This window comes from Cyprinus carpio, chromosome B20, assembly GCF_018340385.1.
Source record: "Cyprinus carpio isolate SPL01 chromosome B20, ASM1834038v1, whole genome shotgun sequence".
Taxonomy (NCBI): Eukaryota; Metazoa; Chordata; class Actinopteri; order Cypriniformes; family Cyprinidae; genus Cyprinus; species Cyprinus carpio.
The window spans coordinates 17,175,474-17,190,708 of NC_056616.1; the positions used below are offsets into that span (position 1 = coordinate 17,175,474).

The 15,235-nt window shown below is 35.9% G+C and overlaps 1 protein-coding gene across 1 annotated transcript; it reads right to left on the minus strand.

The window, feature by feature from the left end:
* Window positions 1-4,561, minus strand: taf1b (TATA box binding protein (Tbp)-associated factor, RNA polymerase I, B). The gene is made up of 15 exons (XM_042746209.1): window positions 4,407-4,561; window positions 4,226-4,324; window positions 3,903-3,990; window positions 3,723-3,820; window positions 3,550-3,641; window positions 3,041-3,141; window positions 2,781-2,955; window positions 1,981-2,080; window positions 1,750-1,897; window positions 1,435-1,613; window positions 1,260-1,299; window positions 1,088-1,169; window positions 930-1,000; window positions 613-847; window positions 1-498 (listed from the first exon to the last, which is right to left on the minus strand). Exons 1-15 carry the CDS (start codon window positions 4,422-4,424, stop codon window positions 222-224), a joined length of 1,803 nt encoding a protein of 600 aa, XP_042602143.1. The 5' UTR covers window positions 4,425-4,561; the 3' UTR covers window positions 1-221.
* Between the last annotated feature and the right edge of the window lie 10,674 nt (window positions 4,562-15,235).

Consider the following 15,235-nt stretch of genomic DNA (forward strand, 5'->3'; position numbering starts at 1 on the left):
TGTAAGTGGTGTATTTATTTATCAAAATATAAAATGCATAAAAATTTTTACTTTTGAGGCAAACGGATACTGTTCATTCCAAGTCTCATAACAGATAAAAAATACTACAAGACAATATTGAAAATAATGCTCAAAAGTGAAAATCTGACATGACAAAATAACAAATCTGCTGCTGTTGATGCAGGGAAACAAAAGGGATCTTGGGAACTGATATGCAGATTTCATTCTCCATCAGTGATATTCTCTTCATGAACACGGGTTTTCTTTCTAACAACATGGGTTGCGGTTTTGCACCTTTTTTTCTTCTTTTCGCAGGAAGTTAAAGTCCATTGAATCTTGGGCTGATGATTCCTTTTCAAAAAACGACGTTCAACGCCGAGGACCTCTTTGTGCACTTCTGCCTGACGGACTCCAAGAATGAAAGAGAAGAGATCAAGGACCCACACGTACATCCTGGGCAAACTGGGCTCAATTTCTGAGAAATGATCCCCACATGTCCTGTGAGGAATTTAAAAAAATTTGCATAATAGAAATATATATATATATATATAAAATAAAATACAATACTATAGTATCTGTCATTGAGAAAACAAAACATTTGTGATGACTCACTTGCGTGGGCATAATCTCAGTTCAGGATGCCAGTATTTTCGGTTGCAGAGGTACTTGAACCCATCTTTCTTAAAGGTACATTCCAAACGTTTCTTATACATACTGGGTCCATCAGAACCGTCCTCCTTTCCCCAGCTGAAGTGAAAGCTGGAATGATGGTTTGTTAAGGAAGACGACTCTTCTGGTGCAGAGTCTGTAAACTTCTGAAATTTCTGCTCCAAATGTTCAGCGACACCTGGAGAACGAAGGCAGACACTGGATGACATTCAGAGATACAGCTTTGAGATCATTCCTGAGATGTGACCAGATCAGCTTACGTCTTTTTTTGAGAACCAAGCTCTTGCGTTTCAAAGATGTAATGAAAGGCTTAGTGGTTCCCCATTGCCGTCTGAAAGTGCAGAATGAAAGCAGTTAAAAGCAAGTAAAAGATTTTTTTCAATAAAAGTCATGTAAACTATTGAAATGGTTGTCTTACTGAGCTTCCTCTCGTTCTTCCCTCTTTCTGGCTTGCTCCAAGACAGGTTGTACAACATCAAACCACCTTTTTAACTTGAAAACTGTGAAAAGCATATAAGAACATGCTGTGAACCCCAAAAAACAAAAACAATGATATGCATAAAAAAAATACTAGCTAAAAAAAATGTTACCTTTCTTTTTCTTCTTCTTGGCTGCTTCCTCAGATAACTTCTGAGACATCAGTGAGAAAAAGGGAACATGATTAGCATAAAAATTTAACTACAAATCCAGTGAAGTACAAAATTGACTTTTTGCATGGACTTGGATAACTCCAAAACCTTTAGTTAAAAATTATGAAGTTATGTACCACTCAACATGATCATCCAACTTGAAAAGGAGCTTCAAGGCGACAATGATGATAGCTACTGCTTGAATGTCATAGCGCAAGAGATGAGGCTTCTCCTTGCTGGGGTCAAAGGTCAGAAAATTGCTGTCCACCATAGCAGCCTGTCTCATAACCTTGTGGACCCAAACATGAAGCTCATCTGGGAAAGATCAGAAATAAATGGAGTCAAAAATTGATCAAACAAACAGATAAAAAGTCTATTATATGTGTTGGGTAAATTTATTTCAAATCTTAAGCCATTGTTTGCCACAAAAATTACTTTCAAAAACACCCACTTGGGAGGTTTGCCTCCAACAGATAGCGAAGAGTGAGTGGTAACGGGTGGAGAAGGCAATCCTGAGAAACTGTTGGAAAGGAGGGTAACTGCAAGATCCGAGCCAGAGTCACAGCTTCTTTATGAACCAGCGAGTAGGACGGAAGGTACTGTAGAAGACCAGAAGTCGTTATAGCTATACAATACATTGTTTCATGACTGAAAAGACGCGAACCAGATTTGTCTTCCTCACCCGAACATTAAAGAACTGGACATCTTTTCCGAACAGTCTCATCTCCGCTGGAAATGCCTCATGAATGTTCATGTAAGGAACACGCCTCTCTGAGACCATCCTGCATGAAATATGACTAAATCAGATGTTTCCAAATTATCCGGTTTAAGTATACACAGTATAAAAGCGATCATGTAATCAGGATATTACATCTAAACACACCGACAGCAATGTTTAATGCTGCACACCAAGCAGAAACATTACTACAAGCAGACAAAACTTTGGGCCTAAAAATCATCAAACATATTAAACACATATAAATAGCATCAATTCAGCATAAAATCTAATTTGACTCCATATAAATGCATGTAAATAAAGAAGGATACTTTGATCTATGTTATGCACAATTTTGTATGCATCAATAAAACTATAAAGTAATAATAAATAAACCCCAAAAAATCTTATTTAATAAAATGTTTTTAAAAAAATCAATAAATAAAAGTATTTCAAGAATTAAAGAGTTTAAGTAAAACTAAAACTAATAAAATTGCAATACTTCTATTCACATTCTGTCTTAAGTTTGTTAAACGGTTGGCGCATGTTGCATTACTAAATGCTTGTTATAAGCGATCTAACTCCGCCGCTTTTAATCAATGAAGGAGCTGCTCATGTGTAAAAGAACACAGTGCCGTGCTTTAATCTGAAACAGGCTGCAGCACATACCTTCATTTAAGGTAATAAACATCCTGCTCTGTCACTTGTAAATTTAATATTTAAAAAAAATAGCCAATTTGTGTTGAGCTGTATTTGTCCTTTCAAACCTCAGTAAGTCAGCCAGAGTGACGGCCTCTCGGACCCACAGCAGAGCCAGATAGCACAGGGCCAGTGTCCGTGGCATAGTCATAAGATTGTGCATTTTTGTCCCCTTTATATTTTGGTACACAGCAGCATCTAAAGACCCTGAACATACTGATGACTGTGCCTCACTGGAGTAACCTGCAGGAGAAAAACTAAATTCAGCTCAATCAATACTGTATAAGATGTGAATGGTCCAGCTGACAGAGAGTAATCACTGTGGTACCTGAGACAGACATCTCTTCTGACATCTCTGAAGCAACTTCAGTATGATTAGACTGCTCACTTTGAGAGTTAGACTCCAAATCACTCTGTGACTTCATGAACGAGGGCAAAGAGGCAAGAAGAGAGCAGAGCAGTGTTGTTAATCATTTGTGGCGCTTGACATAAAGCTGAAGTAAAAATAAAATATTGAAAACTGAAATTAAAATCTTGGCTTGGCAACTAATAGAAATAAACACATTAAAGTTGAAGAACTAAATAATTAAAACTAAAATACAAATACCTAAACATGTATTTAAAAAAATAATAATAAAAATTACAAAAGCACAAAACAAATTAAAATTAAAATATAAAACAACGCTAATTCAAAATATTATAATAAATACTATAATAGGATATAAACCATACAAAAATAACACTTAAACAGTGAAACCAGAAAGGTGGTGTTATTTTTACTCTACATAACTTCTATTAATTTCAAGATTAAAACTAACTAAATAAATAAAACTTACCACCGTAAATCTTGGAGTGTACACTGGATTTCTGGTGAAAGCTTGCTGTGTGTTCTGCAGGTATCTCTTCCAGAAATTCCACAAAACTTCTGTCTATCAAAACAAAATATGATACTTTTTTTCGTGTCATCCATAACATTGTGTGGGTTTAGTAGGCTAAACTAAACTACCAACCTCAAACTTCATACAGACACCGAGACTGACCAAAGCCTTGGCCTGGTGTTTCAAGATGAACTGAAATCCCTCACATATCATCCACTCTCGCTCATTCTCTAGAAGACGACAGAAGAAACCATGAGATCAGAGAAAGGGAAGGATCTTAAAAATCTAAATGGACAGAAGACTTTGACTGACCTTGTCTTTTCTTTTTGGGTCTTGTTATTTGTGAGATCCTGCTGTGTTTACTATGAAGGGTGTTCACATCCACCACCTCCCTCGTTTTCTAGAAGAAGTTGAGGAAATATACAGCATGATTTGTTAAGTGTATAATGCATGACTGATTTACAGTTTCATTAATGCCACCCCCTTACAACAAATTAATTTCAATTATTTTTCCATTAGTTTTTTTAGGAAAAGGGCCAGAGACTACATTATCTATAAGAATTACTGCATTAGCATTAAGGATTTGGAGAATATCAAAGCCCTAGACATCCAGTAATGTTCGTCTATTGACCAACCTCGATCACATTGTGGCAGCTCCTGCAGAAGAACTGTCCCTCGTCTGACACTCCCCAGTCCACAGCAGCGCACTGGCCGCATGGCTCACTGTATCCATCCTGGAGGAAGAGTCCAGCAGTAAGATATCGACTACACAACAGAACAGATCACCAGACATTACTACCTAAAGGAGAAACTCACAGTAAGTTGTTCGTCCATGACTTTTATTAACACGAGTTACTGATTTGTTACTCCATAATAAATCGTGCGCGCATAAAGTTGCGTTTGTTTTCGATAATCAAACAGCATGGGCAACCACTCCTTCAATATGGCCTCCAAAACTCTTTTCATAATAAAAGTCCACTGTCATCTAAAATGAAAAGAAAAAAAAAAAGAATACTGTAAATATTCCTCATTATGTTATACGCTTTTATTTTTACGGTTTATTATTATTTATATATTGTTTATGACGTAATAAATTGTTTTACACATAGGTTTAATATAAAAACTGTAATAATTGTATATAAAACTATTATATTACATAGTTATATACAACTTAAATACATTAATACATTTTAATCAGGAAGTAAAAATATGTAAAATGCATACTTGGGTATAATACTGCACATTTGCATCTCATGTATGTAAAAATAGTATTCTATCCTTTATTATTTTATATATGTACTTCTAATAGTATTGTTTATTATTATTATTATTTGTTTCAATTATTTTATCAGTATAAAGAACTGTGTAATAATTGTATTACATAATTCTATTATATATTTCTTATATAATAGATCAAATAAATAAATTAATAGGGATGTAAAAAAAAAATGCATGTTTGCACATAACACATATGTGCACAGTGTATGAAGAAATAAAAAAATTAATTATTCTATATTTTATTATTTTATATATTTCTTTATATTGTAATCTATTATTTAAATTTAATTTTTATTATTTGTTATGTTACCAAGTGCTGTAATTAAGTGCTCCTGCATAACTAAGAAAGGTGTCATCATGGACAATAGACACTAGATGGCGTGTAAGTCCATGAAGCTGTCAGTACAGCCTATGCCTGGTCAGTACCTTTGGGTGTAAACAATATCATGGTACTCTCTATCTGAACTATACATTCCCCCCAAATTTTCTTCCCTAAAAGACCTGAGCAGTTTTTTTTCCATCGCTCTTCTCTCTCCATGACGACATAAGACTGTCCTCATCTGTAAGGGACACTAATTGGCATAAAAAGTACATTTACAGCGGTATTCAAATCAAACATTTTTATGACATTCTTTCTGCCATGTATAAGCACAACATATTTATAATATTTTTCATGAATTTATGATGTTTCTGGCCAGTAGATGCATTTTATGTTCAAAATGAAAGCTGTAGGGATTTTTTAAAACACGTTTTTTAGTAAATATATGTGCCAGACAAATTAAAGGTGCATTTGAAATTGATTGTGCAATATGGCATTTGTCTTTTATGTCAGTGTGTGTTTGTGTGCATATGTGTGAGTTTTTTTCTCTTTTTTTAACATGCGCATCATCAAACCTCCCTCCAATCCCCTTCCCCATCTCTTTGGAGAAAGCTGCTTCTTTCACCACTGGGCCAATTTCATGGTTAACTGCCTCCCATGCTTTCTCTCCTGTTCTCTATGCAAAACACAGCATGGTTGCCAATGGAAATCAGGAACAGTCAGTAACTGCAGGTGTGGGTATTATTCTTCACACTGAAGCACAAAGGACTGCTCTTCCTCAAGTACGCTTTACAATCCCAATCGTCCTCCACAGACGTCGCATGGCGTGGATAGGGAATGTGGGAGGCTGTGGGCGAACAGAAAATTACACTGAGTCTTGCTGACTTGGTTCTTATCTGGTATAAATATTACATGCTCTCACTGCCTTTCCTATCACGACTCTGCTCCTGCTGTTCACGGCAGCTGAAGTTGGCCAAAAACCAGCCACTGCTTGCTGTGTGCTGCACGAGACAGTAGAGGAAGACACCTTTCTGTAATTAAAACCAAAATATGGAACTATATTAACTACTATATGTAATACTTAGTCTTAATATAACACTCAGTACACGAGTATTTACACATGCAATGCTTGATTGGTGTAGTTTGGTGTAACCGCTCGGTCGATTCAGTGGAGTGAATCATTTACGCTGGAATTGTTATCAATTTAAACCGTTTAGACCAACAATTCGCTGTAAATTTATCTTACAGGTTCTGTGTAATTAAAACAAAATCATGAAACAATATTTGCTATGCCAACATATATTTAACTTAAATGTAACACTCCACATGTGTACGCATGCAACACCCGAGATAGTCTGGGCCAGAGCCGTTGAACTAACCACTTAACTAATTCATTGGAGGGAGTCATTTACGTTGGAAACTTTGTGATCAATTCAACCCATTCAAAACACATTCAGTTTAATTTTTCTTTGTAATTATCTATAACCATGAAAAAATATTTGATATCATATATACATAAAACATTTAACTCAGTACATATGTTACACACGCAACGAAGGAGCCGTTAAACCGATTCAATTGAGTGATTTAATCTCAAACCAGTTTGATCTGTTCAAATGAAAACAATCGACTTAGAGTCATTCATTCCAGAACTGCACTTTGCTTATTCTGATTCTAAACAGCAGACAGAAAATACTATAGCCTACACAAAATGAGAAATGTAGTGAAACTAATTGCTACTTTTAGCAATGCTTCTGTTTAACAAGTTAACCTTCCTTGGTCAACCAGCTTCATCAGAAAGATGTTTTTGTTGGTAAACAACATGGCTATTTTGGACCAGCACCAAACAAGCATGAACTACCTTGAACAAACATGGTCTAAAATGTTCATTTCAGCCACAAAATAGTCTTTCTTGGTATGCACCAATATTTTTTTTGTTGAGATGAAGGCTGGTGTGATGCAATAATTTTAGTGAAGGGAAAGCCAAGAGAATAATGATTAAGCCACACACAACCAGACTCACAGCCATAGTCAGTCTCACATTCTCACAATGTTGACAGGCACTGTACTGACACAGCTACTAAAGCCATCTGTTTACACACTGCTGTTTAACTAAATAAAATGGATCGCATTTATGCACAAATACACTATATGCATTACTAAATAAGCCTAAAATATTTAAGGCCTACAGTATCTTAATTCTTGCTTCTATTGTACAGAGTCTCTCCAGCATCAGATACAGTGTTTGACATGAGATGAAGGCAGTGGAATCTTCACACACAAGGAAAATCCTATTGTTGCCCACCTCAGGTCTGTGTCCCGTCGGTTACCATGGCAACCGCACCACGTAGTGGCAGCCGGAGCGAACAGAGGGGGTAGATCATGCATAATCAAAGATGAGAGCGTGTGTACAGTGCACAGTTCTCATCTCAAAGAGGCTGTTAGAACTGCTACAATTAAGGGCCCACAAAGAAGAAGATGTTTTGTTGGCTCTGGGTCGACCATCGTGTCTATTGAAAGAAATGAAATGTTACACATTAATAAGATGTTTTGAATATACCTGTTTTAGTAATCATCTAAGGGTTAATATGCAGAGGCAGATTTGAGTGGTGGTGTCGTTAACCATAATTTTCTGACTTTATGTTCATGTTTAGGGTCCAAGAGACTCCAATATTATACGAGTAAAAATAGTAATAATAATTTAAATTTATTGCACCATTAACTTGTGCAAAAGAAATGCAAATTTCAGAAATATAACTTTTATTCACCCCTGGACTGTATTCATGTTTTTTTCAAAAGTTCCATGAGAGCCTAAATAGATATTACAATTATCATGGGGGGGGAAAAAAATCAAAATTTAGTTATATTCAGTTCTCATATCATTAAAGCCAAGATGAATCAACCTGATGCTTCAAAGTCAAATATGTTTTCTGAGCTATTAAAAGTAAGAGTCAGATTGTTCAATAGGTAATGAAATACCCTTGTTCTTTCAATGATGAGCAAATTATCTAAAGGTTATGATCAGGTACACACTTTTAGCTTTATTATCTCTTTATATTTAATCCAGAACATTCTTCATCCAGTCAAACATGACCTACCCGACCTATATTTCTTGTGTTCCCTTGGAGCACTTAAATCTTTAGAGCTATTTACTGCTCTGTAAATAGGCTGCACGATCTATATTTCAGAATCCATTCTATCCATTCTATCCAATTTGCAATGCGGAAGTAAGATTTTTTTTTTGTGGAATAGTTAAATAACTAGAAGAATATCAAAGTGCAGAAATACCAGTTTTCATAATGAGCTGCTTTGCACAGCTGAAAATAATTGGAAGTGCATGACACTGGAAGCCTCGTACAGTCAGTTTATAAATGGCTGCAGCAACTCTTATGTTAAAAATAAGGTGAATATCACAGTAGGATAAACAAGCAGGCTACACACTTACAGGTAATTTTCACTCCATCTATGGATGAGTCTACACACACACACACACACACACACACACACACACCAGATTTGAATTCCTCCCATCACTCTGGAACAAATGACCTCATTGCTCTCATTAGTCACTGCGGTAGCCTGTCAGCAGACCCACTGTTTACTCAACCCGCCATCACTATGGTAATAAAAGCTGCACATATTTCCCTTCTTTCAGAAATACTCTAGACAGACATAAGTTTAAAGGACAGCAGAAATAAGTATGACTGTCCCATACATTTGCTTACACAATATCTCTGGAACACTAAAGCTCAACATGCTTCCTAGATCCCCTTGATCAATGAGCTGCTCAGATTTTCCAGCTTTCCATGCATAAAGCCATCCAGATGGTTATTTATTCCTGCTTGTCTGTAAACAAAAGACTTTCCTACTTCCCCACAACAGCAATATGTTCTTCAGAGCATGATCAGTTATTGACTGACATTACTCTGCCAGCCCCATTAGGATATACTGCGGTCAGCAGAAAGGAATGAGGCATTTCCCAGTGTCCTGGGATGACCTTTGAAATCCAGATGACTCCTTCAGCTTTTGAGGAGAGTGATTCACTTTCTATTACTGGGGTCATTCATCAATAAACTTGCACTGAAATTTAATCTAAAGTTACGATAACATTTAGACCAACTGAAACCATGCAAAGATAACATTCCCAGAAGCCTAAGAAATTAGTTTCTTAAAACATTTAATTAGAAACAGAATAGCTTATAGTGACTCTATAAAGATATAATGTTCGAGTATCAATTAAGTAAAATAAAAAACCAAAGTGCAGCCTATAGACATTCAGTCAGAGGAGTACAATATTTTGACAGGAAAGAAAACGAGGGATAAAAGGATGAAGGATAGAAGTACAATGTGTTCAAGGATTATACTGTTGTTAACAATTGCTCAGCTGAAGAAAAAGAATCAGTGGACAAAAACTCAATAAAACAATTTTGAAAGTTGTGAGTTGTAAAAATTACATGATGTAGGACCTTTATACAGTGTGTGCCATTGTAAATCCTGTAAGTCTATTACTCACAGGCTTGTTTTCATCCGTGTCAAATTCAATGACTTGTAATCTGAATAAGGTCAATATGTAAATGCACAGCGAATGAGAGTCTGAAACACGTTTGGGTGTAGTCTAGGGCTGTATAATTTGTGAATGTGTGTGTTTTAACTGGTTTTGAAAATTGGAAACATTAGAAAAGAGTCAAAAAAGAGAGACGTAAGATTGTACGGTAAGGCCTTATATGGATATTGTTTACACATTTTTATGCAAATTACTTATTCCGATCAAGCTCTCGTTTATAAAAATTCTGATTTATACTCTCACCTGTTCCAGGACATTTTTAGCTCACATAAATACCCAAAATGTATGAGATTATTATTAACTGAGGTCTATTATTACAGTATTTAAACAGTAGGAGATGAATGGTGACCACTGACATTTCTGTATATTTAAAAGATTACTTTATTGCCTTAAGTGGGCGTGGCCTATTACACAGAAAACAAGGTGCAAAAGTTGTCACTGGGGTGGTACCTCTTCAGAAGGTACACATTTGTACCTAAAAAGTCCATATTTGTCACTTAAAGGTACATATTAGTACCTAAAGGATACATATTACTATCTAAAAGGTACAAAAGTGCACCACAGTGACAGCTTTTGTACCTTTTTTTCTGAAAGAGTACTTTCTTCTTACTATTATGTTTACTTTTAAATTTAGTCATTTTGCAGATGCTTTTATCCAAAGCTGGGGGATACATAAAGCGATTCTTCTTAAAGAGGCAAACAGACACAGGAAGTGCTTGTAAAACCAAGTTTTAGACATTGTTCAAATAAGTACAAGCTAGAAAGAGAAGGAATAAATAAAGAGAAAGAAAGTTGATGAAGTCGAGTAGCTTCAAAAGAGATGAGTTTTCAGCTGGTGCTTTGAAATTGTCATGGATTCGGCATTCCGGATAGGGGTGGGAAGATCATTCCACCAGCCAGGAATGGTGAATGAGAATGTTCTGGAAAGTGATTTTGAGCCTCTCTGTGATGGTGCCACGAGGCGTCGCTCACTAGCAGATCGGGGATGTAGATACGTAGTAGTGAGTGGAAGTAGGCGGGTGCTGAGCCTGTGGCTGTCCTGTACAGTATATGCAAGCATCAATGTCTTGAACTTGATGCGAGCCGCAACCGGTAGCCAGTGCAAGGAGATAAAGAATGGTTTAACATGGGCTCTTTTGGGCTCGTTGAAGACCAGTCGTGCCACTGCATTCTGACTGGAACAGTAATGTACTGTGGCAGTCACATGACTCTCTTTTTTTAAATTAAACGATGCATCATGAGAGGCCATGTCATATTATTAATTCAGGCTGTGTCTGAAACCGAACAGCCCAGTGAGTAAAGCATTTTTACATTAAAGGTACAAATACGCAGGGTGGCCCTGTGAGGTATGATCTTGTGATTGGTACATATCCATCAGCAGATTTGATCTCCTCGGATACCCCACCTGCTAAAGGATCGTTCAGAATACAATACCAAGCGTGGGATAACGGAGGCTGTCTCCATAGCAACAAACGGTGGACTCTCCGACAATGAGAGATGGAGTGTGTAAGTGTGAGAGAAAAAGAGGAACAGAGAAAGAGGAAAGCTATGGTAACTAACTCCTTGCAACCAACTAAAAATAGATTCATCGTATGGCACGTCTCCTACATTCCAATGCTCCTTTTACAGTAATTGCATAGCCTTTTATAAAACACCTAATTTGAACATGCTTAATATCTTTTGAATATAGTAAAGAACAAAAGATATGTGTGGGTAGTGCATAGTAAAATCCTCTTCGGTTTCGGTGGAGTGGCACACATGGAGATTTAAGCACAAAACCTACTCTATACAAGTACTTGATTGCAGATGCTTTTAGCAACACAAACTAAATTTCACTAAACTTTCACAACAAAACCCGCCCAATTGCTACTCAAAACTAGCCCAAAACTAACCCAATCGTGTTTCAAGGGGTCCCCAAATAAAAATTGCATTCTGGGGGATAAAATACATGTTTTTTTTGTTTTTTTTTTTTTTTTTGTGGGGGGGGGGGGGTTTCCTCTGGTAAAATTAGCATTTTAGGGGCTAAATATCATGTTATGGGGTCGTTTTAACCCACGGACATTAAAAACAACCCGCAGCAACAGTGTTGAAATAGCCCAATTCCGCGGGAAAACCACAGACTTGGCAAGACTGTCAGACTGCCATAATGCAATGCAAGTACATGTTGCATTCTCAACGCTGCCTTAGGTGGTGATATAGTGGACTATAGCATAAACTGTCTTCTTCTGCAGTCTGTTTTTCCAATCTGATCTTGTGATTGTGATAAATTCATTTGATATGATTCAGTATGAAAACGTACACTCTTTTTAGGAAAAAATAAGCATGAAGATCCACCCCTAAATATAATCAGCAGTGGGCTTGGACAAAAATGTATGAACGAGACCATACAAATTCATACAAATTAGCCACCACCAATTCACCAACATGTAAAATAGTTATGAATTGCCATAACAGTGTGTTGGTTTGGTTCATGATATAGAAAACCTAAAGAGAATCTTGCTGAGCAAGTTATGTTTATAACTTGATAATATCACATCTTGTTTAATGAAACAAACATTCGAAAAGTTTGTTTGTGCAAAAAACATTGCATTAGAGCATCCCTGATTGTGTCATGCATAATGAAGCCTAGTCCACTGCAACTTCGAAGTAGCTATTATGGTGGAAATGGCTGCCAGGATTTACTGATTTGTCCCTTAGGGAGGGCAATTTCATGCCTCATTCATAAAGCATTGCTACATTTATCTAACTGCATACAGTTATCGGTATCTCTAACTGAGTAGATAAGGGGTATTACATTTCCTGTTCACATGGGATGTGCAAACAATGACAAAGCAGCACATTGTTTTTTTTTCTTTCTAAACTTTGTCTAATTTTGTCTAATCTAATCTCATCCAGGGTCACATGATTTAACTGATTTGTATGTCCCTGTTAGCTCCGGCTGGGATGCTGCATGTAACTACACTGTATGAGTGCAAAAAACATCTTTTACCATCAATGGCCATTCAGAAGTTGTGTATTGTAATATGTATATAAATACACAGCTATTCAAAAGTTATGGGTTTGTAAGTTTTTTTTAGGTTCTTGAAAGTCTCTTATGCTTATCAAAGATGCATTTATTTGATCAAAATACAGTAAAAACAGTAATATTGTGATATATATACACATTTTTTTGGAATGGTAGTGTATATTTTACTAATATTTAATTAAAGTATAGTTTTTACCAATGCCTGATTTTTTTTTTTGGAGGGATCTTTAAAACATAAATGACTTATATTTTTCCTTTTCTGCTGTGTTTCATGTCACAGCTTAGAACAGTCAGTAGAAAGGAGAGAAAGAAAGAGAGTGTGGTGTGTGTAGGAGCAGTTGTTTTACAACCTTAATGTAATTCCTGTCCCGATGAGCAGTAGCCCACCTGTTGTGTGGCTCAATGATATTTTGTGGGAGTCTGGCTTCATCCTTTCTCACACAACTCTGTGAGGGTTGCAAGGACCAGCTTAGCAGCATTACTGACATTTACAGATGGACTGTGTTGTTTGCATCATTTTGTTTCCTAACAACCACACATCTTTTATACTTTATTACCCACTCACATAGGGCTATGTAGTCCAGTTGAAAACAAGGCAAAGACTTTTCCTTCTTTCTTCTAAAATTGCTTTTAGTTTAATATTAGAAAACAGACATGTTTAACATTTATTTTAGATTTGCCGGACCACATAACATAGTTTTAAAGCAGTTATTTTTACCTTTCCTGATTATTCCTAATATTAGGAAGGGAGTGAGAGAGGTGTTTCACCTGTAGGCATTCACTTACTGCAGTGCATTACCTTTTTTTCTTAACAGAGGACTGTAATTATTGCCGTGGCTATCTGTTGATCCATTTACTTGAATAGCACTTTCACACATCAGAGAGATTATCAAGCCAAACATTAACCTGCACTTCAGTTTGATGACCTCCGGAAAACACAGACAAATAGTGAGCCTATACACCGCAAAATCACATTTCTTTTTGAGATATGTGTCTCCAAACTGCATTATTTGTTTGCCACATAAAATGTAACATGCATTAGCTAAAAAATAAATAAATAAAAAAATAGCACTATTATTTCATGATTACTCTGCTGCCATGTAGTTGATACTCATCATAGATTAATTGCATCAGTGGGTGAGGGTCAGAACAAAGGATCACCATCTTATTTGTCAACAGTGTTAATTTGAAGTTATGTGGCTTTTAGTCACTAGAATTCATTAGAATTCTCTTGTCAGAATGCTGTGACACCTGCCCACACACATGAATTATGCACACACATCTCACCCTTCCCTTGTTAGCTACAGAATGATTGTGTTTACATGTGTGAAAGTGAGTGTGTGTGATTTAAGAGCTGGTCAGAGATAGTGCTTTTTAAAGGACATTTAAATATCATGTGACAATTCTTCAGCAGAAATGTACCAAATATATTCATCCATTTCATGTCAAAACAGAAGTTGCAACTTGGTGGTCAAATAGCCAATTTAAAGTTTTGGGATCTGAAACTAATTCATACATCAAGCATTTACATTTGATTCTTCATAACATAAACATTATGTTTGTTACATTTTACACATTTCTTTACATTTCATACATTTGTGCAAGTGAAGAAAGCTGGACAGTGAAAGGGATACTCCACATAAAAATTAAAATCCTCTCATTTAAATGAGATTCATTCATGAATAAAGCAAGTGACCACTGTGTTAATGAATGGGCCATTGAATCATTGACTCACCTGAGTTGTTAAAAAATGCTGAACAAAAATGCAAAAACAAAACACTATATTTCTGAGAGACACAACTGTTCTGCTTTATTTGGAACCATTTTTGCTGGCGAAATAAAGTAAAAACTGTCAAAATTGACAATGTCTTGGTCATTTATTTTAATAAACTTAATGAATGTTTATTAAACTGTTGTATAAAATTAATATTAGCAGCTGTGTAGATATTCAGTAAAAGAGTCATTTTTGCAGCTTGGTGTCAATAAATGGCCTTTTTAGAAGTTTTGGGATCTGACATTGGCAGTGTTTCATGCATCAAGCACTTTTATCACAAAAAAGTGATTCTTCATAACATGAACATGAAATTCTTACATGTTATAAAGTGAAGAAAGCTGGAGAATTACAGCGATACTTCACTTAAATATGAACATTCTCTCATTCTCTTCTCTCTTCATGTCAAATCAGTTGTATATGACTTTCTGTAAACAAAGAAAAAAATGTAAACTATAAACCATAATTTCTGACCAGCTGTAATGAGCGGGTTCATTGATTCATGCACTGATGTTGTATATCATCATGTTCACTTTGTGTGGTTTTTGAAGCATCAACTTTTGGGTTACTATTCACTTGCATTACATGGACTCACAGCATTTAATTTTTATAATTTTTTAAAGATCTTTGTGTTTTATTTGGCAAAGCATGAGTAAATGATGAGAGAATTTAATTTTTTTGGGTGGAG

Excerpts from the sequence above, each read along its gene's own strand:
- taf1b (XM_042746209.1), bottom strand. Across the intron at positions 2,956-3,040 it reads AGAAGAGATGTCTGTCTCAG|GTTACTCCAGTGAGGCACAG; the intron begins GTACCACAGTGA and ends TTTCTCCTGCAG. Across the intron at positions 499-612 it reads CTGAGATTATGCCCACGCAA|GACATGTGGGGATCATTTCT; the intron begins GTGAGTCATCAC and ends AATTCCTCACAG.